General features: G+C 31.4%; 1 protein-coding gene across 2 annotated transcripts in view; it reads left to right on the top strand.

Moving 5' to 3' along the window:
* The window catches only part of LOC139515983 (cleavage and polyadenylation specificity factor subunit 2-like), a 167,125-nt gene extending 141,298 nt beyond the window's left edge, over positions 1-25,827 (top strand). Inside the window, exons 17-21 of one of the 2 annotated variants that reach the window (XR_011662884.1) lie at positions 17,614-17,745; positions 22,604-22,769; positions 23,646-23,842; positions 24,913-25,332; positions 25,609-25,827. Coding sequence is in view for 1 of the 2 variants with exons in the window: in XM_071305780.1 (XP_071161881.1) it covers positions 17,614-17,745; positions 22,604-22,769; positions 23,646-23,842; positions 24,913-25,005 (588 nt within the window). In the remaining variant the exon portion in view is untranslated. Of the gene's footprint in view, positions 1-17,613; positions 17,746-22,603; positions 22,770-23,645; positions 23,843-24,912 lie in introns of both variants that reach the window. The other variant, XM_071305780.1, reaches the window with a different exon arrangement.
* The last annotated feature ends 886 nt before the right edge of the window (positions 25,828-26,713 follow it).

The following is a 26,713-nucleotide window of genomic DNA, read 5'->3' as shown; positions in this document are numbered from 1 at the left end:
GGGTCTAAATCATTTTTTTTTATTTTAATATAGGATTTTGCTATATTTTTCTATAAATGAACTTTATATTGTACCTAATAGAAAAATGAAATAAAAAAATGGGGTCACCGTTCATTTACGCTCACAGTCTGCCTTCGAAAGTAGCATACATTTTTGTTAATGTCCTTTTTTTCTGTTAAACTAATAATAGCGGTAATATCGAAATAAAAAAAGAACTAAATTACAGAAATCGCTTAAATTTTACAATTATTTGGTTTATGTATAGCTTATTTGAAAACAACAATAAAAAATATAGGTCACCGATGAGTTAAAAAAATATTTCAATTTTAATGCCAAAAAAAGGCATTTTTGCACCAAAGGGAGATAATTTGGAGCTTTTTCAATGATATCGACATTTTCAAAGTCACCTGGGGCCAACACAAATTGATTTTTTGGAATGATTTTTGTACCATATGACAAAGTAACAACTACTAAAGGTAATTTAAAAAATTTGTAATAAAAAATAAATGTTTAATTTTTTTCTGAAAATCTTATACCCGCGAGCCTCCTTAAATAGCGAAAAAATATATTAGAAACTGACATGTAATGTGAAATTTTGTGATGGACGAGAATTGTTTTATATTCATGACAAAACGTGTTTTCCTGTTCTATAAAATGGACATCCATCTTGATGAAATGCTACTCCTTTATCTAATGACCTTTCACGGAAAGAAATTTTTCATCATTATTTTTTAAAGTAGGGAATTTTTCATCATTATTGTTAAAAATTGTAAATTTTTCATCATTAAAATTTTAGAAATAAGTTGTCCTTTATAGAAATATTTTTCATAATCCAGAATTTACAACATAGTTGAGACGTTCAATAGGCTTTAAATGATAGGATGATTAAGGATAGCTTCAAGTTTGTGGGATGAAGTTCCTACAATAATTGACATCGAAATTTGTTATTCAACAGTCAACTGCAATTTGAAGGTCCTGAAAAATAGATTTCCATGTCGTAACCTGTTCATCAAGCATTGAATGGCAGCTTATAGCACTAGAAACACGCAACTTTAAGGACAGCTAGCAAAAACATTATTATAAGACTACGTAGTAGAATTAATATGTCCACCAGGATTACAGATGACAAGTAGTCAACAATCACTTTGTTATTGTCAATGAACTAAGATTTTAGAATTGAATTGGGGAATGTGTCAAAGAGACAACAACCCATCCAAAGAACAGAAAGCAACCAAATGCCACCAATGGGTCTTCAACACCGCAAGAAAATCCCACACACAGAGGCGTCCTTCAGATGGCCACTGTACAAATATGAGTACTAGTGTCATTTCTATGATTGTTCATTGCCATGTTTTACTGTAACAGTGAAATAGCCTTTTTGCACTGATGTGGTGTAAGGGAAACACAAGATTTTTTACTTTACTTTAGCTTATTGTGTCATATTTTTAGACCCATCTGGGAATAATCTAAAACCTGAGGTACAGGCAAGTAAAAACCTCTGAGGCATTTGATAAACATCTTCTTAAAACATTGAAGTATTGTGGTTTACTAATAGTTTTCCAAAACCAAATGTTTGGATTCAGAAAATATGTACAGAACATGTATCATCACTAGTTCATTAGGGTAATCAGCTTCAGTTTTCAAACAAAGGGCAACAAGTATGAATAATTAGCCAAACTCAATATGACAGACACATACTGTTTGATAATTTCATTGATGGATCTTTCCTGTTTGCCGCCATTATTTTTTTACTTATTACTGAAATTTGAGTGGAAAATGAAAGCATGTTGTCATAGTTAATTAAAATGACAAATTAAATTTGTTACATCAGAAAATTGAACATCAGAAAATTGGACAAACAAAGAATCCTTATTAGATTAATGAGTTTGTTACTCTCATTATATTTTATCAAATGCTTTTGGTGGAAAATTAATTCTATTTTCATCTTTATGCTAAAATAAAGTTTATTTTCCTTGCCTGGAATTTATCAGAATGTGCAGAAATAACTTCACCCCCATAAAAAAAAAGGTCCAAGAACTACATTTTGATTCACTATCTGGAAACATAACATCAGATTGAATAAACAAAGTACAACTCTAACTTCACTTTAAGTATTGTAGCAATTTCCAACAGTGAATTACTGCAAGCCCCCAAACTAGACAAAATTTGTAAGGGAACCGTTAAAAAGACTGAATAAACATGAATTAAGCTTCATAAGGGGACCTTTCCTCCCCTAGGTCCCACCACTGCTTGTGAAGTCTCATATATGTTATTGTTTTATTAACATAAAAAATATATTGAACTTTTTTTTTAAAACTTTATATTAAACTGAAGCTTAATTCATGTTTATTCAGTCTTTTTGTCACTTTGGAAATTACTACAATACTTAAAGTGAAGTTAGAGTTGTACTTTGTTTATTCAATCTGGTGTTATGTTTCCAGATAGTGAATCAAAGCTATTTAATTTTTTCAGTAAAGGAAAAATTTCAATAGAAACGTTGTAGATGGTAAAAATGATGTTGTGTACTTTCTCCAAGTCATGTACACATCTCTTATTTGATTCCTAATTCTGTCTCATCATTAAAAATGCAAAGTGGAGACATATTTATGGCCAGATAATTGGCTGACTCAAAAATAAAACTATAATAGACAATTTCCACATTGGCACTTTAAAGATAGTATTTTGCTCTTAAAGAAAGATAACTCATGCAAAAATTAAAAAAACTTGAGAAGAGTGTGAATCAGGGAATAGTACTAGTAATTTATTTAGAGTATTGATCAGGATTACCTTTGGTCTTTATTTATCAATTCATCTATTTGTCAATCTGTTTAACTTTACCATAGAGCTATTACCCTAATTGAATTTGTGAAATTAGAAAAAAAAACACCACACACAGCAATAAAAATTAAATTGAATTAAAGACATGATAACATGACAATTAACAAACCATCCTATTGTTTGATACCTTCATTTTTTATGCAGTTCCCAGACAGAGGATTGCTTAATCCTTTATCTTATCTGAATGTAGTTATGAAGGAAATGATTTATTCAACAGATGCTTCTAATACAATTAAACTTTTTAAAATGTGTATTTAATAAAATTGGTTGTTTTTCCAATAATATATAGGATATATATAATTCAGTTTTATTCAGAAGGTACATTTTGGGTTAGTCAGAGCTGAGTAATCTGTCATGCCATGATGGATGAATGTTAAACTGGATTCTTTCATTATCTAGTTAAAAATTGACTTTTATAATATTTAGAATGGTTTACAGAGTCACTGATCAGTCTTTTGTAGATGAAACATGCTTCAGGCATACAGAATTTTAATACTGGTATCTATGATGAGTTATTACAAATAGGCATTTCAGTATCCAAAAATTAAGTTAAAAAAAAACCATTCATTTAGGTATGTGTTTCTAACGAACATTAACATTGTTGATTATGAACACTCTGTTTCTTCATTATACATTCAAAATCAAATTTACAATTTTCAGAAAAGAGTATTTGTTTCTTACAAGCATTTACATAGTTTCTACTGATCATTGACACAATAGTGATATTATGTATGCTATGCTGCTGATGAAATTCTGATGAAAAACATAAGCTAATCTGAGGAAAGACTTTCTGAACTTTGATAATATTTGTTGCAATGGTATATTGACCTTTCTGTTATAATAAGTCTAAGGACGTTGTGTTTTTAATTTCTTGCAGAGTTTTCCTCACATAGGATAAAGATGCCATAGTTTTGAATGATATGACATCATCTTGTCTCAAGTAAATAAAAATAAGATTAAATTTGAGTTCAATGTCCAGAATATTTCTTTAAAACGAATACTTTAAACCTTATGACATCATTTATTTTCAACTGTATGAAGGACTTTGGAAAGACTTGTTTATGATGCATGAACTTAACTTTTAAGAGCCACCTGTTTCAATACTACAAGTATTGTTTTTATACGACCGCAAAAATTTTAAAAAATTTGGTCGTATATTGGTATCACGTCGTCGTCAGCATCGTCGTCGTCAACGTCGTCCGAAGACGGATTGTTTCTGGATAATAACTTTTGAATAAGTAAAAAGAAATCAATAAAATTTCAACACAATGTTTATAACCACAAAGGAAGCTTGGGATTGATTTTGGGGGTTATGGTCCCAATGGTTTAGGAATTAGGGGCAAAAACAGCATGTGGGTCAAGATGTGTATTAGTTTCTCCATAGGCGGTAATGGTAACGTTTTCTTCAGTTGCTCAGTCCATATCGTTAACTTTGATATGTGTGATGGCTCGTTTTGAAGCTGAGACATTTTGACATATTATGTGGTTAAATTTTCGGGGTACGAAGTGAGATTACTTTTTCCGTAAATTAGCAAAGCCTGAGTATCCTTTTGTGATGCGGCTCCTCATGGTAAAAAATCCCCCTTTTAACACAATAAGTTCTTTGAAAATTTAATACTTTGAACACATTTAAAAGCTCCATAGATTTTATACATTTATTCTGTGTTCCCCTACTTTCTAAATTAACATAAAGGGTTAAGCTCAGTCACTTGTTTATCATAGAAAAGTGTCAAATATCACTACACAGAGATTTTTTGTTTACAGGTGACTTTTGAGTTCCTCATTTCAAGGCGCATTAGGGATATTGTCCGATATATCTAGTTTCAGGACAAAAAGTTGTGTATTAGTATTTCAATTGTTCTGAAATTGTACCACAATGTTTAATACCATAAGTAGATGGTTGGGATTTATTTTAAGGGGTTATTGGGAAAACAGACCTGTTAGTGACCTTCTGCTGTTGTTTTTTTGTTTTTTCTATGGTCGTGTTGTTGTCTCTTTGACACATTTCCATTTCCATTCTCAATTTTATTGTAATTAAGGGCCAAAAAGAAGCATTTTTCTAGTTTTAAAACAATAACTTGTGTTACTGTATGGATCTCTCTGACATTGTACCACAAGTTTCCATATAACACAGGGAAGGCTGGGATTCAGTTTGAGGTTAATTTTCCCAAATATGTAGGAAAAAGGGCCAAAAAGAAGCATTTTTCTAGTTTACAGTTTACTTGTGTTTAAGTGTATGGATCTCTATAGATTTTTACAAGAAGGATCAATACCACTAAAGGAAGGTTGGGATTGATTTTGGGGGTTATGGTCCCAATAGTTTAGGAATAAGGGTCCAAAATGGGGGCCAAAAATAATAATTTCAAACAATAAGTTGTGTTTAAATGTATGAATCTCTCTGAAATAAAACCACAAGTTTCCATACCATGAAGGGATGGTTAGTATTGACTTTGGGGGTTATGGCTCAAAATGTTTCGGAATTAGGGGCAAAAAAGCGGAAAAACTAGGTATTTCTGGTGAATGGACAATTAAGACAATTTAAAAGACGTGTAAGGGAGGTAATTCTAAAACATTGAACATACCATGTTGGGTATGTTTGGATTTACCTCCCTTACACTACTTTTATATTATGTATAAAGAAATGTCGGGTTTTGGACACATTGCAAAAAAAGGGGGATGGTAGTTGTTTTCAATTTTTTTTTCTTCAAATTTCTCAAATTCCAAATTTTTGAAAAGTTAAAAGAAGAAATCCTTAATTGCACAATGTTGTGCAATAGATTTGTAAGATCTTGACATTTGTTTTGTGTCAGAAACTCATATTATATCAAAAATTTGATTTCAATCCAAATTCAGAGCTGTATCAAGCTTGAATGTTGTGTCCATACTTGCCCCAACTGTTCAGGGTTCGACTTCTGCATTCGTATAAAGCTGTGCCCTGCTAAGCACCAAGTTGTTTTTGTAACACTCCCCCCTTCCTACTGGTTGTGGTCGTGGGCATCATCAATGAGCCTTCTTTATTTTTCAAATGAACTGCAACAAGGACATACATGTAAGTAACAATATAGATATGATAGTCATGTCATCATGTGCTCATTATAGTAACATCTAAATTTCACTAGTTGATATTTCTGATCTGCTTTTTACTTTGAAGTCAGAAAATTAATAGTTTTTGTTATTATTATACATACAATTTTCCATATTTGAAAAAATTATATACCATATCAGTAATATCAAAAAATGAAGTTTTTTTAATTTAATGTTGCACTGCCTGCATTGTTAAAGCTTTCTTAAAATATTTGCAGTTGAAAATATATTGTTTTATCTGCATATAAATCAAATTTGCAGCATTCCCCCTAAATGATTTTGTAATATCCCCAAATAGAAAATATTTTATGGTAAATGGAACACTTATACCATTTGACAAAAACCATGAGTCAATTTCATCAATGAATGTTTGAACAATCTCACAATTCCAAAATAAATGTACAATAATTTCTACTTCTTCTTGGCAAAAAGTACAATTTGGGTTGTCAGTCACCTTAATTTTATTCAAAAATTTATTAGTACCTAAAATATGCTGATTTATTCTTTATTGTAACCACTGCAGTTTGGTATTTTTTGTGACTTTAAAAGGTAATTTGAAAATTAATTTCCATTCCTCTTCATCTACCTTTACAATTTGATCCCATTTTTTCTGACCTGTTGAAACTATATTATTTTTAATTAATAGTGAATACATGTCTTTAGTTCCCCTTGAGCTTTAAAAAAAATCTTGGCAAATGAAGGAATAAAAGGGGTGACTTGTTTATAATTATCAAAAACATATCCCTTTCTTGCATTCTTTACAGCAGAAATCATGCTGTTATATTTCATAGCATTTCTATCAATTTTAAATGTTTCATCTAACTGTTCCAAACGAGAATTTTTCCAGCATCTGATACAATGTCATTAATGAAAAATATACCTTTATTAAACCAGTTTTTATAAAATACAGGTTTATTTACTATTTATATACAATTATTCATCCACAGTGGGCTTGACAAAAAGTATTCCCACATATTCTTTTCTTCTTTATCAACAATAATGTCCCAAGCATGGAATGCGTCCTGTCAAAATTAATGTTTGACAGATAACCATTTCCAAACTTAAATTATTTTTCTTGATTTATTATGGAAAATAAAACATTTTTCCATTTATTATTAGATTGAAAAAGTTTTCTAACCCATGTAGATTTGAGTGCTATGATGAAGGAATTAAGATTGATCATTTTTAATCCACCTTCACTGTAATCCTTTTGTAACAGCTCCTTCTTGACTCTATGAACTGGTGAATTCCAAATAAATGTAAAAATAAGCTTATTAATCTTTTTCACAAGTTCTTGATTTGGGTTTGGCAATGTAATTATAAGGTGATTAAGGACAGGTAAAATCAGAGTTTTCACAACTATAATTTTACCAATTACTGTAAGATTTCTTTTTGACCATATTTTGATTAGATTTTTTATCTGCAAAACTCTCTCACAATAATTGATGTTAATAATTTTATCAAGATCTACGTCAAAATTAATATCCAATAACTTAAAAGATGTTGCACCCCAGGATAAATTTCTGTTTGGACAAAGTTTGTCACTACAGTATCTTTTACTCCCAATCCAAACTAACTGTGTTTTAGAAAAGTTTATATTTAGCCCTGAGAGGTTTGCATACCAATCTAATTCATTTAAAGTTTGATTTAAGGACTGTTCACTTCCATCTAAAATAAGTGAAGTATCATCTGCAAACTGTGATAAATTATGTTCTATCCTTTATGCCAGTAATATTTTTATTCCCTCGTATTCTGATTGCCAAAATTTCTGCACACAAAGTATAAAAAGGTAGGGTGATAAGGGATCCCCTTGTCTACAGCCACGTCCTATTTGAAAAAAAGTCTGAAAGATTTCCTCCCTGAATGACTGCAGATGAGATATTATTATAAAATACTTTAACCCAGTAAATAATAGATTCACCGAAATTAAAAAATTGCAACACTGACAACTAGCAATAACCCCTGAACCAATTTTGTATACAGTATTAAGCAAGGAGATAGGTCTCCAATTTTTGAGTAAATAAATGTCTTGGTTTATTGTCTTTTGGTGAGCATGTAATGATTCCCTGCCTTTGAGTCACTGATAAATGTCCCAAATTTGATCCATAATTTAAAGATTTAACAACAAAAGCTTTTAAATCCTTCCAGAAAAACTTTGAAAAAACATCTGACCCTGGTGATTTATTATTATTCATTTTCTGTAAAGTAATGCTAGCTTCATTAATAGTTATCTCCCCTTCTAAATTCAACTGTTCATCCACAGATAATTTATTAAATTTTAAATCTTTCAAATCTCTTTCTAAATCACCCATTGCCAATAGTATCCTTATTTTTGTATTAATTTTCATAAGAGTATTTTGTCTCCTTTAATATATCAAATTGGTTTGTAATAATGTTCCCATCATCTTTTTCGACTTTGGGAATTATTTTGCTTGTAAAATTTTTTGATTCAAGACCACAAAAATACTTTGTAGGTTTTTCACCTTCTTCAATCCACTGCATTCTAGAGCGTATAAATTTACCCCTAATCTTTTCTTTTCTTATACTTTCTAATTCTTGTTTTTTAATTTCTAAGCTATCTAATAAATTTTCTTCCAGTTTAGCTTCTAATATTTCAATATCACATTATCACATAATAAATCTTTTTCCTTTTTATCCCTTTGTTTTTTCTTATAGCTTGAATAAGATATGGTTTTACCTCTAATTTCTAATAACAAAGTTTCAAGAAACAACTGACTATTTACTGTAAAATGGAGATCATCATTACTTATAATCTCATGTATATTATCAAAATTATGAACCAATGCACCATACTGTTTTTTAACATCTAAAATCTTATCTTTAACGATATTTATGTATTCAATATCATAAAGTAATGAATTATTGAATTTCCATAGACCTTTACCTCGAACAAAAGGATTAAATTCAAATTCCAAAACTACCATAGAATGATCTGAACGATAACTAAGTTCAATTTTACAGTTTCTTAAATTTGTCAACATACAGTCTGGAATAAGAAAAAAATCAAGACATGCTTGTTTGAAAGGTGATTTTTTTCTCTCCAAGTGTATCTGTGTAGATCAGGAAACAGTTCTCTGAAGGGGTCCACAAGGGACCAGTGATCTATAATTTCTAGAACTTTATCTCTGGGATTATTAACATGTAAATAATTACAGTAATCAATACATGGATCTAAGTATGTAACTTTCATTTCCAAAATCTTCAATAACATTCATAATCTGATCATAATAACCAGGACTGTACATTAGGTCCATATAATGACACAAGTGTAAGTTTCTGTTTATCTATTATAACATCTAATGCTAAGTAATTGCCATTCAAGTCTTTTTTTTCTTTAAGCACTTTAAATTCAAAATTATTATTAAACATGATTGATACTCCTCGTGAATTCAAGGCAAAAGAAGAGAAAAAACAATGAAAACCCCACATGGATCTGACAGCATTCTCAATTTCTGTAGTAAAATGCGCATCTTGTAAGCAGTAAATATTATAATTTTTTGTTTTCAGTAAATTAAACACATCTTTTCTTTTTGCACTATCTCGCAAACCCTGGCAATTTACTGTTAAAAGTTACAGAGACCCCATAATGAGGTAAATACAATTACACTATACATGTACATACATGTATTGATATTCACATAATATTGAGAATACATATTCATCAGGCAAACAAACAAATGTTTTTGAAAACTATTATCTTTAAGTAATTGTTAAAATACTGAATAAAAACATAAATATAAAACTAAAGCATCATTTTATACTTGAAGTAAAGTACAATTTTTGCAAATTCTAGAGTTCTTATTTCCTTTTTCGTTAAATTTATACATGTATAAAAAATATTCAAAAAAAATGAAACTTTTTCCAATTTTTCTAAAACTTACAACTTTAAATTGTCAGAAATATTTTTTCCACAAATGTTAACACCCAGACCTAAATTGTCTGAGTCTAAAGTTCATGTCGTCATACATCCCAAACTTTATCTGTTCACCACATTCTGTTCTACCATACACACCACAATTAAAAAACCAAACCTGTTTAAAATGATTGCTCTTCTCTAGCCTATGAATTAGTTCCATATTTCTTTGAGTGACATCATCATCAAATTTCACTTTCCCATTCAATTACTTCCTAACACGCATGACACTTCTCTTCACATCACTATTAAAGAAGCGAACAATAAGTGGACTTGGCTCATGTACAGCTCAGGTAACCTATGTATTGCCTCAACATCCCTTTCTTCTAACTAACATCCAGATCCTTTTTCGCCATTTCAATGAAATCCTTGCGGAGGTTTTGTCTATCTCTACTTGGGAAGTTAAACACCTTGATATTGTTTTTCCTGGAATATTATTCATTATAGTTGCTGCTTAAATTGGCTATCTTGGAAACTTTAGCTGTTTCTGCTAGGTCTGTCTTAATAGGAGTTATATGAGAGGACATTACACCATAATCAAGTCTTTTTTCAGGTGCTCGTTTTCAATAGATAAAGCCTCTGTTTTCTCTTCCATCTCTTTTTCAATTTTAGTAATTTTATCATTTAACTTTTTTTCCAGTGATGACTCAAACTTACTGAACAATTTCTTTACAATTCCAGTAACAAGATTTTCTAAGTCTGAAGTCTTGACAAGGTCTTTTGTAAAATCAATCAAATGCTCTTTTGTGGTTACATCCCTCAAGCTAAATTTTTTTTTCATCAAGGTCTTTTTGAAAGATAATAAGACCTGATAAATCCAGACTAGATGTTTTCTTTTAATCAATATTGCATTTCATCTTTTTTTCAAAACATGTTGTTTATTTTCCATCCCAAGAATTTATTAGATTGTATGAAAAATGAATGTACTCAACTCTGATGTTGTTTTAAAAAAATGAAAACAGTACTAGTCTATGAATTTAAAGTGTTGAAGCACTTTTCTGGATTTACCTTCATCAGGAAGGCTCACAAAGCCAATATTCAAAAGTCCATATTCCCTTTGTGTAACACAGCAAAGGACAAATCAAAAGGTCAAGATTCAAAACTGTCAATTTCTTAACTTTAGATGTGCAATTTTCATGAATGAATCATTCCAAATTAACCCCTTGTATGCTCTTTTGACCTTATTATTTTCTAACAACTGGCATCTTGACTTTTTCCTATAATCAACTTTAAATTTTAAAATAGGAAATTTTCTCATGTGATGTCAAAATTTCCAAGAAAAAGCTGATATTTCATGTAATTGGAAACAAACAAGTATTTTAGCACAGCTTGCTATTTTGTTTCATTCAAGTTCAAAGCTCTTGAATTACTAAGAAATTAACTGCAATATTGGCACTCAAAAAAGTAAGCCTAGAACCAATCATTAAGTGCATAAAGAAAACATACATAATTCTTGCATTTCCCCTTTTTAAACAGTACTGTATCTGCTGTTTCGAAAGTCACCCCATGTCAAAGGAAAATGGCAACACATCCAAAAAGAGAAAGACAACTCTTGCAAAGATAAACAATATTGAAAGAGTTACTGCTCATATTTAAATGCAAAGAGCAGTGTTTTCAAGGGGCCCAAAAGCACCTTGGTACCCTATGATATCGCTATATTTTCTACCATGGTGCTATCTTAAATGATTTTATAATAGAATGTATAGGGCCATGGTGCTATATTTTTATAAAACCCAGAAAAATACTAGGCTTCTGATGATATCAATGAATATAAATTGAAGTCTACTTATCTATTCATCTGTTTGTCAATGTCTTTAATGTTTACCATAATGCTAATATTATATAAACTTATGCAATTTTTAAACTGCTTAAAAGAAAAGACTCTTAATTATTTAAAACTGTTTAAAAAATACGGAAAATGTTCAGTCACACAAAGTTAATCAGAGTTATGCTGTACTTTAGCTTCAATATCCTTATTTGGTTTTGATTTAATTTCAAAGCTTTGCGTGTGGAAAATCCCATAACTGTACATATTTCTATGTTTATTGAAAGAAACATTTAGACAACATGTAACCAAATCATCCATTTGTTTGACTCTTTTATTATTTCATACAGTTGCCAGAACAATGATTGTTGGATATTTTGTCTGTATGATGCATGTAGGATGAGGAAAATTGATAATCCATTAGTAGATGCTTTTAATCCATTGAATATACCTTTTCAAAATGTGCATTTATGTATACTTGTCATCTAAATGCAGCAAAAATGTGCAGGGATGAATAAATGATGATGTTTAAAGATATGATTGTGGCTAAAACAAGTGGGACATAGTATATCTAAGTTAATCTGCAACACAGACATGTAATAATGGTCCATTAAATCATGATGGTACCAATAAAACAATTTTTGATTATATCAAAGGCGACAGATAAATCATTTATGAGCAATACAAAACTTACAGTTCTATGAACCAATGGATAGTAAAACTATCAAAATGGGAGTATTTTTTTTTCTCCTTTTATTTATTTTAACATGTAATTTTACAATCATTTAAATTTTATACAATAAAGGCACAACATTGAAAAATGCCACTTGTGAAGCATAAACTGCCTACCCCTTGGAAAACCTAAGTTCCCCCCCCAAAATCACTTTTCTACACCTTTACTTTTATATGTAATGTTGTGCTGCCTCAATTGTCTTTTCAAGGTTTTGTTTTTGGCCTTGTACTTCCTGTTTCTTTTCCTTTTATTAGCAAAAGCAAAATTAAGAAAGCCCTCTGTAGTTAGATCTAATTTATATACATGTGATTATAAATGTATGAATTTGTTTTTGGTAGATCTTTAATGGTAGACTGTTAAATTCACAATTGGTCTAGACTTATGTTTATGTGATGACACTATAAATGTCTTTTGGTGTTTTATGTGTTATTTGGTTGCTTCCTCAAATATCAAGATATATTGGGGGTATACAAATACAATATAGTAGTATGCATTCAACTTTCGTTCAGGAAGTAAATTTTGTAGGTGGAAATTAGGTACCCCCTATAGTTTTTATATTTAAACAGTCAAATCTGACCAGAAAATTTACAGATGGTAAGAGTGGACTATTTAGAAAGATAATGAAAGGAATGCAACTATTCATGTGAAATTTGTGTAGAGATATTGACCTGATATGCTATTCTGCTAATAAAAAATTGGTAGAAAACATTGACCTAGCTGAAGATAGACCAATTTGACCTATCGGTAATAATTGTTTCTTAGGTATTTTGACCTCTCTGGGTTATAATAGTTACATAAGGATATTCTTTACAAATGACTTACTGAGTTCTCCTTAAGTAGGATAAAGATTTTTATAAGGAAAGATGTAGTCATGTCTCCAGTTAGATTAATATTGAGTTCAATGTCCAGAATATTGAAAAATTAGCTGAAAACCTTAAGTAGTCATTAAACTTCAAGGTTTTCCCTCAGGTTAAGGGTCAATTAATGTTATATGAACTTCTTTGTAAAACCAATTCAAAGAGGTTTCAGTTAAAGAGTTTATAACAATCTTCTGTTTAATATCAGGTCATCAGATAACATTTTAAGTGGGAGTGTATTATGTAAAGTGGAATATATAAAAAAGAAGATGTGGTATGATTGCCAATGAGACAACTATCCACAAAAGGCCAAAATGACACAGACATAAACAACTATAGGTCACCGTACGGCCTTCAACAATGAGCAAAGCCCATACCGCATAGTCAGCTATAATAGGCCTTGTTTTACTTGATAAGACAATGTAAAACAATTCAAATGAGAAAACTAACGGCTTTATTTATGAAAAAAAATGAACGAAAAACAAATATGTAACACATAAACAAATGACAACCACTGAATTACAGGCTCCTGACTTGGGACAGGCACATACATAAATAATGTGGCGGGGTTAAATAGTTGCCTATTAATTTTCCTGTTAAAATTACACTAGTCATTTTGGGGCCCTTTATAGCTTGCTGTTAGGTTTGAGCAAACTTTTTGCTCAGTGTTGGAGGCCATACTTTGACCTAGTATAGATATTAACCTTTAATACATTGTGAATTATTTGGAATTATCTTTGGCATATATTATACAATTACTGTCTTTTGATGAGGTCAATGTGTGGTTTTATTGACTTTTGAAAAACTGATTTTTCAAGAGAAATGTTTGTAATGGAAAATATTTACCAAAACCATTTGTGCATCAAACGTTTTTTTTCTAAAATTATACACGTGAAAGTCTGTGACATTTTGCGCAGTGAATCTGCTTATTTATTGAAAATCCCAATCATATAAAAAAAACCTACTAAAGTTTAAGCAATATGGGAAAAATGTTATTTATTGAATTTTTAAATGTTTTAGAGAACATGTATAAACTTTGCAACTTGTCTGTGATAAGTCTTTTTGGGTCTAGCATGCACAGTTAGTCCCCCTTGGCCTAGCAAAAAAGCATGCCACACTGGCCCTCCGTCACAGATACATAGTTTACTTTTGAAGACTAGCTATTTTTATTTTTTTTGTGTTGTTTCATTGCTCTAACATTGTCCTTAGCCCTACTTTTAAATGTTTGTATACAGATTTAGTGACATCATATAATTTTTAAGCAATGTACACAATTTAGAAATATAAAGGTTGATATAATTCACATTGCAAAAGAACAGACTTTTTATTTGTTTTGTACTCAGATGACTAAAACGTGGACTTCCAGACATATTGATACTACTGTGAATTCAGAAATTATCACAATGATATCACATTGCTTCTTAAATATGATATATATATATAGCTAAAATCAGATTTTCCTGAAAATCTTGCCTATTTGTCCAATCCTCAAAAATTGCAATAATAAATGCAGGCAATAATTTCTGAATTTACAGTATTGTTATGGTATCATGCTGATCAAGGTGGGGAAAAAATGGACTAGGATGACAGCTGTGAACTATTAGTGATAATTCACTGCCTTGGTATAAGTTGACCTTTCTGTATTATTAGTCAATGACATTGCTTACTTATAACTCACAGGGTGACCTTTTTGTATTATTAGTCAATGACATTGCTTACGGTACTTATAACTCACAGTGTCTTCTTTAAGTGGGAAGAAGATATTTTAATATGAAATGACATTAAAAAAAACATGTGATAAACGTTGAGTTCACATGTTCAAAATGAAGATTTCCGGAATAGTATAATATGGTATAACATTATCATGGCTCACATTTAAAACAATGTGACAAATGTTCAGTTCACGTGTTCAGAAAATGGCAAAACTGACGAAGTAATTTAACTTCAAAGTTCATGTCTTTTTACCTGCGTCTCTGAAAACGAAAGCGGGTCTAGTAACTGGTAGACATTGTCTGCTGTCTTTTAAGTTGTCTTGGCTTTTAAAAAATTGGAAAGATTTTATATTTATTCTGCTGCTGATTAATGTTGAGTTTTAGCAAGTTAGCAATTTTACATCTGCTGTGTAGCAACTTCCTGATTGCCGATAATTTGAAATTTCACAACACTCGCGTATAAGGCAAATTTTCATCAAAGATTGCAGATCCATTCCTGGTCTTAATTTGTTACCTTAAAAAGAACTACTGTATGTCACATGAACATAAAACCATTTAAAATTTTCATGCAAGAATTTCATTGTTTAGTGTCTATTCAATTAGGCAGATAACTTTCAAATATAGAAATCAGCTAAAAAGATTGCTCTGATTATTGTCGGATCATCAGTTGACAGTTTAGCTTGATTGATTTTTGTCGGATTATCTGGTTACAGTACAGTGTGGGCATGGAACTGTTAGTTTTTTTATATTGTTTTTTGTCGTTCTAGAGACTGTCAAGCTGGGTCCCTACATAAAAACTAAGATTCTAGATGGAAAGCTTGATCGGTACAACATGGAATTGGGGATTTTTTTTTCAAATATTGGAATTCATGAAACACATCATATTAATGGCTTAAACTAAACATAACAGTAATTGGAATCTTTAACATTTTTAAATTGAATAAAGGGCAATTCTAGAGGGGGGATAGGAGGGGTCCTGATCCCGAAATCCTGGGCTTAAAACACGAAATCCCGAGGTCCCGAATTTAAATAAAGTAAATCCAGACATCCCGAAATCCAAAAAAAAGAATTCCCGAATCCCAAAAGGGTCAATCCCGAAATCCCAAACTTAAAAACACCTGATCCCGGAGTCCTGATAAAGGTCCTATCCCCCCTCATTCTATGAAACAGTCACATGCTTTCTAGTGAAGACAATAACAATCAAAACTAAGGAGTAAACAAAGACTCACAAACCAAAGGACATTTACATCAACAGTTATAAATAATAAATAAGAAACAAACACGAACTCCACTAAAAACCGGGAGTGAATTCAGGTGCTTTTAAATTTAATTATGCGTAATTGATCATTCCTGTTTTCTACTTAATGATTTTTAAAAGTTTTAAATTAAGTCATAGAATGCACTCAGAGTTAATTAAAATAGCAATATTTAATTTCAAACATGTATCAGAAATACAACACACAGAATTCATATAAGATTGATGAGTCTATTAACGTTATGTAATATCAAATTATTTGTTTGAAATAAAAGTGCAATTTCATTTTTTTTTATTGTTTTCCTCTGTCTACTTTGGCTTGGTTAGAATATATTCCAGAAGCTAAAAATTCCTTTGTACTTTATGCATTCAAACCAAATAACTGTACCAATTTTGTGTTTTCTGCTGATAAACAGACGTAATTGTTTGTTTTTGAAGACCTCTGAATAGCATTATTTTTTTCTTTTTTCATGTTTTCTGTCGTTGTAGAGGAAGGGGATCTGAGTGATTGTGATTGGTTTATCTGCAATATATCCTGTTAATCATACATAATTTTGAATTAATAACAAAAAATACAGGCTATTCAATAGTTTGCACTGTTTAAAATTAAAATTGGCAGGGATTAGAACATAATTATCACCAAAATTCCTATTTAGATCATGGAAGTTATTCCTGCCATTGCTTTGAACTCTTTGTCAGATAAACATAATTTTTTTATCCAATCAAATCTAAGCATATTATTTAAAATGCTTCCCAGTAACATTTCAAGATTTTAAAGGATTAAAAACAGTAATTACTCTATAAGCATGACAATAAGGTATTTGTTTGTATGGAACATTGACACTTAGTAATTATATATTCTATTTTATTGTTTAAATTCTCAGTTAATACCATGGAAAAAGACAGCTCTGACCTTTCAGAAATATTTGTTTCATGGGTATTTTGACCTTTCAGTGTTGTTATAGAAACTCAATGACATTGGTGGCTTAAAACATGCTGAGTTCTCTCTAAGTAGGATAAAGTTGCCATATGTTCAAAGGTTATGATGGTAAAAAAAGATTAAAATTGAGTTCACTGTCCAGAATATTTCTAGCTGCTGACTCTGAAATTAAGAATACATTAAACTTAGTTTGATTGTCTTTAATAAAAAAAACTGAATTTAGTTGTAAAACTAATACAGAGTCTCTCCTGTTTCAGAATTAGGATTTGAGAAAACCTAATCTGCACTCTGATTATAAATTAAATTTAAGGTTGCATAAACATAATGTGGACTTTGAAGTATGGGTTTTGATCATTGTTGAGAGTTGTCTTATTAGCAATCATACCACATCTTCTTATTTCATATTGATACTTTTAGTCAAAATCTACTAAATTTTAATCAGTTGAAAGACAATTTATATGGTCTGCTGTAATAACAATATCTTTTCTATCACAGATCTTGGTACGAGGAACAAAAGATGCAACTGATTCTATGGCAGAATATTGTAGTAGATTGGATGGGGTAAAGATATTAACTCCCAATGTTGGGGAAATGGTTGATGCTACCAGAGAAAGCCACATTTTCCAGGTAATTTACTAGTATAATACCCAAACTTATTGAAAACTCAAAGGTACCTGATGAAGGTTCTATGTCATCTGGTCTCTTGTGAGAATTGTCTCATTGGCAATCATACCTCATTTTCTTATTTTTATTTTCAGAACTTACTCTAATTGCCCTTTGTTTGACAAGATGTTTATTTATTACTAGAGACCTCTTCAACACTTCTGAACATTGTTTTGATTTGAGCATCACTGATGAGTCTTTTGTAGTCAATACTTGTGTCTGACGCAAATACAAGTTTGAATCCTGGTATCAATGATGAGATTATTTCCATATGACATGGACAAAATAATATGTCTTTCCTAAAGTGTGACTAGACATATATTTTTCAGTGGAGAATTGATGGTTATGGGAGATAACTAAACTTTGCCTAAAAACCTTGTCAAAATTAAGCAGAATGATTTTTTTCTATTTTTAACCAGTTTTTGTTGGGAAAATCCACTTTAGGAAGTATGTAACACCTAAAATGCTACAATTGTTGTCTATGGGAAAATGTTGTGTTTTACTATCTTTTACATCACTTCTTTAAGTAAAATATAGTTTTATATGAGTTCCATTGCTTTATTGACAGCTTATCTCAACTTGTCTTGATTTATATATTTCAAATCAATTGTTACAGTCCATTGTGATTTGGAAATAGATCTTGAAATAGTTTGTGGGTGAAAATGTTTTTGTTCAGATGTAACGATTTCTCAAAATAGAAAGTTTTATGAGTTAAAAATCTACAGATATAGCTTGTAAGGTGTCATTTAAAATGTCAGTCAGCATGTTATAAGAGTTTCTGGGGAAAAAATCTTGGTGTCTTCATGTCATTTTTGTCGAGCCTGCGACTTTTGTCGCAGAAAGCTCAACATAGGGATAGTGACCCGGCGGCAGCGTTAGCTAACTTCTTAAAAGCTTTATATTTTAGAAAGTGGGAGACCTGGATTCTTCATACTTTGTGTATGGATACTTCATGTTACGAAGTTTCTGTCAGTCACATGTCCAATTTCCTTGACCTCATTTTCATGGTTCAGTGACTACTTGAAAAAAGAGTTAAGATTTTTTTTAATGTTAAATTCTCTCTTATTATAAGTTATAGGATAAATATATTTGGTATGTGCGTACCTTGCAAGGTCCTCATGCCCATCAGACAGTTTTCACTTGACCTCGACCTCATTTCATGGATCAATGAACAAGGTTAAGTTTTGGTGGTCAAGTCCATATCTCAGATACTATAAGCAATAGGTCTAGTATATTCGGTGTATGGAAGCACTGTAAGGTGTGCATGTCCAACTGGCAGGTGTCATCTGACCTTGACCTCATTTTCATGGTTGAGTGGTTATAGTTAAGTTTTTGTGTTTTGGTCTGTTTTTCTTATACTGTATGCAATAGGTCTTCTATATTTGGTGTATGGAATGATTGTAAGGTGTACATGTCTAGCTGGCAGGGGTCAACAGACCTTTCCCTCATTTTCATGGTTCAGTGGTCAAAATTAGGTTTTTGAGTTTTTTGGGTTTTTTTCTAATACTATATGCAATATGTCAACTATATTTGGTGTATGCAAATATTTTATGATCTATATGTCAGTTGCACAGGTTTTATTTGACCTTGACCTCATTTTCAAGGTTCATTGCTCAGTGGTAATTTTTGGTGTTTTGGTCTGTTTTTCTTAACTATAAACAATAAGAATACAAATGTATTGTCAGCCATGTAGTTGTGAGGAAAAATAAAGAACTGAAGAAGGCCAATGGCTTAGCATATTAATCTATTGCAATAAAAAATCATAATATCTAATAAAATTTGTAGATTTAGCTAACAAAGTCCTTATATTTGTATAAAGTAACATTTGTTTATAGTGGAAAATTGTTTTAATGTTGAATAAGCTACAATTAAAAATTGCTTGCTGGTCCCTCTCTGTGATTACCATTATATTACGCTGGTTCATTTCCCAATCAATCTGTCACCAAGGGAAGATAAATAAATCGATTTTCGTTCATAGTGTTTTTCAAAAATGATGAACGTTTCTTTATATTGGTATGTAATCATTTTAAACGTTTCAAATTTATGAAATTATATTCGTACATCAATGTTTTTGATACACCAATAACAAACACTGAAATATATTGAATTGATACATTTTGTAATTATTCAAAATTATATCAGAAACCTAAACTTAATTATAAAATAATGAGCCTGTTAAGGGGAGAGAATACTCGCATAACTTTTTCGAATTGGCACATAATACAACGAAATGTCACTCTTGCATACAAATGGCACATCAATATAATTAATTATCTGCAAAATCGTCCCCCACCTTCAATGATGATTCTAAATTATAAATATAACCAAAAGTTGTTAATCTATAGATAGTTAAGACTATTAATGAAAGCTAACCCAATGTAAAAATATTTCTTTGCAATTTTTTTAAACTTCCTCAGAAAATTCTCGAGCCACTTGACTTTCATAGCTCAAAATTAACGTTTTTACACAAAATTTGAATAAAGTAGTTGAAGATTATTCGCTTCTCAAAGTGTAAGACGCAATAAAAATCGTATGCTTGCACCATCCTACCGAAATACGTGCATGTTCAGACAACAACCACTAAATTACAGGCTCCTGACTAGGGAGAGGCACATACATGCATGTTCAGACAACAACCACTAAATTACAGGCTCCTGACTAGGGAGAGGCACATACATGCATGTTCAGACAACAACCACTAAATAACAGGCTCCTGACTAGGGAGAGGCACATACATGCATGTTCAGACAACAACCACTAAATTACAGGCTCCTGACTAGGGAGAGGCACATACATGCATGTTCAGACAACAACCACTAAATTACAGGCTCCTGACTAGGGAGAGGCACATACATGCATGTTCAGACAACAACCACTAAATTACAGGCTCCTGACTAGGGAGAGGCACATACATGCATGTTCAGACAACAACCACTAAATTACAGGCTCCTGACTAGGGAGAGGCACATACATGCATGTTCAGATGACAAAACAGTGTAGAAAGTCCTCTTTCTAACATACTGTACATTACTGTACAATAGATATAGGAGTCAAAGATAACACATATATACATACCAGTGGCGGATCCAGAAATTTACATAAGTGGGGGCCCACTGACTGACCTAAGAGGGGGCCCGCTCCAGTCACGCTTCAATGATTCCCTATATAAGCAACAAAATTTTTTCCCAAAAAGGGGGGGGGGGGCCTAAATCCGCCTCTGCATACAACATAAAGAATAACATGAATTGATAAAAATATTAAACAGTATTACAGTCTGCACCAGCACGTGACACCTTTCAATGTCGGTGTTGCACTCAAACATATCAGCTATAAAACAGTTTCAGAAAAAGAAATCTTGTGTAGGTTTTATTATTTTCAAAGAATAAGATCTCTCATGCATTAATAAAAGAAAAAGGAATATTGTTTACATTTTATATTGTTGATATTTATTGGCAGATAACTATTACATATGTTTGATTAGAATTAGATGAGAATAACAAACTGAATCTTTCATTTATACACCAGATGTCTGATTATAAAAACACATTAGGGACAATGATTTTTCCTGTATTAAAGTATTGTATGGTTCGTATTTTTATTGGTTTTCCTAGGAAAGCAAAAAATATGGGGAAGATTTCATTTCAGTATTTAATTTGTATTTACGGAAAAATGGGAGTCGATTTTTGTGGAAAATGAGTCTATGTTTGCTTTTAAATATTTGAAATTGATATAGCATGGAGAACAATTGTCTACATATAGTTTCATTAATTTAGATAATATCTTGGTTTTTATACTGTTTTGGGGTCTAATTGAAAATATGAGAGTTTGCATTTGACTGTGATATCATTTCAGAAATCATTGTCCATTATGAAGAAATTAAGGTGAAAAAGGTTAATGCAAATTTGATTGTTTTATTTGGTGTTTTATTCCAACAGATATTTTATTATGTAATAATACGTTTTTGATGTAAAATAACACATTCCCAGCACTATTTAAGTGCAATGCATACTTTTATTGCATTTATAATGATATCATTTACATTACGGTGCATATTTGGAAATAGTCTTCACAGTTCTGGAAGAGGTGGAACAGAATGAGAATTCTGCCGAAAAAAATTTATGCAGAGAAAAAAAGGTTTTTGATACGATTTTCATTGTACTTCTTTGAAATGACCACTTGCATGTACAAAGCAGAAAAAATAATATGCATATGAAAAAAAAACCCACCAAGCATTAAAAAAAGAAAAGAAAAGAAATAAAATTTTGTTATGATATTGATTATGACTTAGGAGCAATTTGTGTAACATCATGGCAAAACATGTGATATGAATGAAGTTTTAATACCACATTTTTTTTTTATTGTCTGACCAAAGACTTGTATTCATATCTTGTTAATTACTTTTAACCATATCATGTAAGGTTATGGTAAAAGATAATATCAATAAATTGCACATTAAACTAGAAAGAAAGTCTGCCTTCAAATAATGCTTGGGCCTTGGTGGCCATGTGGTTTACGTAGTTCTGCTACTGGAATTACTTGCCATTCAACACTGAGGTTGTGAGTTCGAACCATGCTGGTACAGGAGCATTCGACTGCAATCTTAATTGACTTGGATTGTCAGTTTTTCTATGGAAGGTTTGGTGTTTTCTCCGGGCACTGGGTTCCTCAACCAATAAAAACTAGCTGCCATGAAATAGACCAAAAGTGGTGCCTAAAAGTGGCGTTTAAACACAGAAATTCAAATCAAATCAAATAATATCAATTGTTGCTCAACAAAAGACTTGTAATCATAACAACTACTAATTACTCATTTTATTTTCAGTTACGATTAAGAGACTATGTTGTTAGTTCTTTAGACTTTGCTAAAGCTAAAGAGATTGAATTGGCCTGGGTTGATGGACTGATAGAATTAAAGAAAGACAAAAGAGATACTAAAGCTATGTATGAAGCAGAAGATGGGGAGATCGCTGATGAAGACAAAAAGGATAGTAAGTTAAGAGGGAGGTTGAACGGTACAATATTAAAGTGTAAGGAAAGAGGACACTCCGACAGGATATACATATATATGAAAGGTCAAGGATCATTAGACAAACAGAAAACATAGATACACTTAAGTGATTTTTTGCTGTTTCTGTGCACCTTTGAAAGTTTAAAATGTCATCTAGAAAAACAGAATGACAGTAGATTAAACAGTTAAACCGAAACACATTTTCATGTTTCTTTTACAAGACAGGAATCTTGTCAGTGGTCTTTTTTTGGAGAATTTGGTGTAAAGAGTGTCATGCTCTCACCTGTAGTGCTAGCTGTCTGTCCCTCATTTTCCACATCTTGGCTAGCGAAGATGCATTTTCCAATGGCATTCCAAATTTTCTACCAAATACCTGGCTATTACAGGGCCTACCAATCATATTTATTGTAAATATCTTGTCCTGAAAATTCATGAAATATTTACCACTGGACATGATGCAGTAAAAAATCAATAAATACAATAGGAAAGTTTTTAGTTAAACAAAAAAATTAAACTACCGGTATGTATAGATGACCACAAAATCTATTGTGTCAAATAGAATAGAGAACAATTTAATTCACAAATTTTTAAACACTTAGTTTGATATGTCAAGATGAAGTTAGGATTCCATTAAATCAATAAAAGGAGTATATAAAGGTCAATATTTTGCAGCCTAATTTTATAGGATTAAAGGAAGTAATGGAGGTGAGATCTCTTTTGATGATAAATAAGGTTCTCAAAGTAATAAATCAACAAAAATAGAAAAGTCTTAATGAGATTTTATAAGTAGAGCTTCTCTGTTTTTGATTGAATTTAAATGAGTTGTTTGTGAAATAAAATGAATTTTGTTTTGCAGATGATGATGATGATGATTCAGCAGATTTGATTCCTACATTGGAGGCCTTGCCTGATCAAGTTATTCAGGGTCACAAAGCTGTTTTTATCAATGAACCAAAGCTAGCAGACTTCAAGCGTGTACTACAATTAGAAGGTTTCCAGGCAGAGTTTGCAGGAGGTGTACTTATTGTTAATGATACAGTAGCAGTGAGAAGGGTTAGTATAGTTATTATGGTATTCCTCAGATTGAGATGATCAGGGTATGATTGACTACTCAGTTAATCTGTTTACCCCCACCTCATCTGTGACTCATCATTTCTCAATTTTAAGTTATTACTCTTGTCAGTCTGTACCTCCCAAAATTAGTCACCTTTCTCAAACTTTATTACCATAAAACACAGATCAAGGTCCAATTTGGGTGTAGTCAATATTGCAAGCAAGGGCATCATCAGTGACCAACGGACACATTCTCTATTTATCAAGGAAGAATGGATAACTCAATGGCTGAACAAAAAAGTTAGGAAAAAATATTATATACAAAATCTTAAACAGAAAAAAAAACAAAGTTTTTGCAACAAGAATCTCACTATAAAGGAAGTGGGTAGAATGCAGGTGCTCTGGAAGTTGAAGCTATTCCTCTTTTGCTTGGGGCAATTTTTTTGTTACTTGCCTTTAATTTGACCTGAAGTCGTATTCAGTGAAAAAGTGTCAAACAGATTGTGTCTAACAATAATAAGTCACCAGAATAAGCCAGGTTAAATATGTAATACAAGATCAAAAGAGAATTATTTAAAATTATACGTTTTTTAAGGTTGGATAGCCAGTAAAAACAAATTATGACCAAATGCATATCTAATAAAAATAGAAAGCAACATCAACAGCAATCTGATTAAGTTAACAGCATTCTTAAGTGGAAAATTAGCTAAAACAGTTTTCATTTGGTTTGCCCTTAGCAATTTGTTTATAAACTTGAAGAGAGCTTTTGAAACAACCAATGTATGATCCACATAAATGAACCTTCTGTGAAAAAACAAATGTTTGCTGCTAAAAACAAAAAGAATAATGGGACAGATGAAACAATGTGTTCTAACAGACTGTAGTGTATGTAATTTAGATGTTTTTTATTGTTTAAATTCCATTTTAAAGGATGCTTTGTTATTGGTCTAATTCTCATTTTTTATGTCAATCAATCAAATAAATGCATCTTGATCTTTTGGTAAAAGTCCAGAATATCATTCTCACAATTTGCACATATTTCTAATGCCTTGGATATTATTATTTTTCAGTATGAAGCAGGAAGAATGCAGTTGGAAGGTGCCATGTGTGATGATTATTTCAGAATCAGAGACCTTTTATATAATCAATATGCTATCATTTGATAAAGGGTTTTCACATAGAACTATTGAAACTGGTACATTCAACGACTTAACTGCAGAAAAGATGTTTCAGTCCAAGGGACATAACTTTGTGTAATGCCATGAAAAAGGAACTTGACAAAAGAGGTGGAAATTTATATTTGATACAAATTGAAACCTCTGCAATGGTGTCAACTTTTCAAACCTAGATTTTTTTTCCTTGATGGAGATTTTCTGTATTTCATTTTGTTCTTCATATTTTTAACTGTTTAATATTTTTTCTAACATCATCATTCATATGAATTCACTCATTAATATCAGCAAATCAAAATGTCAGGTTGCTTAGGGGGGGTCTCATTTGGGGGATCCGATCCCGGAACCCGCTTACTGTTTTGTCAGATTCCCGTATCCCGCTTACACTATGTACATAAGCAATTCTCATTTTTTTGTCATTTCCCGGGTCCCGCAAGACCTCATTTCCCGTTTTCACGACACAATAATTTGAGTTTCACGCTTACGAAAACTCCACAATCCCGTGTCACGCTTAGACCCCAATGAGACCCACCTTAGGCTGTACAATGAAAACATAGAATGTTTTTTGATAATTTGTGATTTCTGTTTTTAAAGACAAACTTCTTCTGATACTGGTAAGGAGGGATCTAACATGCCTGTCAGATATCTCTTTTTCTGGGAAAAAATCCATTTGTTGAAGAAGAAAAAATTGGAGACACTAATCTATACCTTGAGAGTTGACACCTATGCTTTTGTTTAAATGTTGGTAGATAAATATTGTTGTACACTGAAAAATATTTTTAAATAAATGATCTCTGTAGTCTTTACTAAAAATTTTGTTTAAATGTTTATTCATAATGAATATAAAAGTCAATAGATGTGATATGAACAAACTATTCTTATAAGTTAAAATGGGGTTAAATTTTAAGGATTATGTAGTTCCTATGCCTGTTTACTTCGTACAATAAAAACCTCAGTATTTTTTTATCACGAAGAATAATCACTCTTTTCATAAGAACTTTGGGGGACAAGTGTTCTAAGTAGTTCTACTACTGTGCAGCAAGCATGTCAACACTAACATGAGTTTGATACCTGTTATAGCCTATTTATATATAACCGACATTTGACTCCGGATTATATAATTTTTCAACAGGTAACTTTTTCTGTGATTGTACATTGTAGTAGTTGGTCAAATAAGAGCAACCAAAATAAGTAAAATCAAACATATAATCGGTGTAATTTGAGGGGAAAGTTTTACTGTATTCCATTGATTTGTTGTGTAAAGAAAATGATAATCAGTTAATTGTTCCCAAAAATTGTACCGATTGAAAGTTTGGTTTAAATTCTTGGGCTTGCTCTTACCTGATTTGGTACCAGAATGTCCAACCACAGAATAGGCAACCAGTCGAAATTATATTATTCGGAGTCAATAGTCTATTAACAGGTGCCTTTGACTCCTTTGACAAAGATTTTCATTTTTTCTGCTGAAGGTCATTGTTCTTTCCAGCTTCCTCCACCAATAAAATTTGACAGCAATACAATTGGCAAACAGAGCTGAGTTAAGACACCACAAGATTAATCAATCAATATATGTCTACCATAGATTGATGTATCATAGTATACCTACTGTTACTTTAGCCATTTCAGTAGGCAGTACAAAAGTATGGAATATTTGAATCGTAGAATTTCTGACAGTTTTTGGTTTGTTGTTAACGACTAA

This window comes from Mytilus edulis, chromosome 3 (assembly GCF_963676685.1).
Source record: "Mytilus edulis chromosome 3, xbMytEdul2.2, whole genome shotgun sequence".
NCBI classification, from domain to species: Eukaryota; Metazoa; Mollusca; class Bivalvia; order Mytilida; family Mytilidae; genus Mytilus; species Mytilus edulis.
This window is presented reverse-complemented; position numbering and strand designations above follow the sequence as displayed.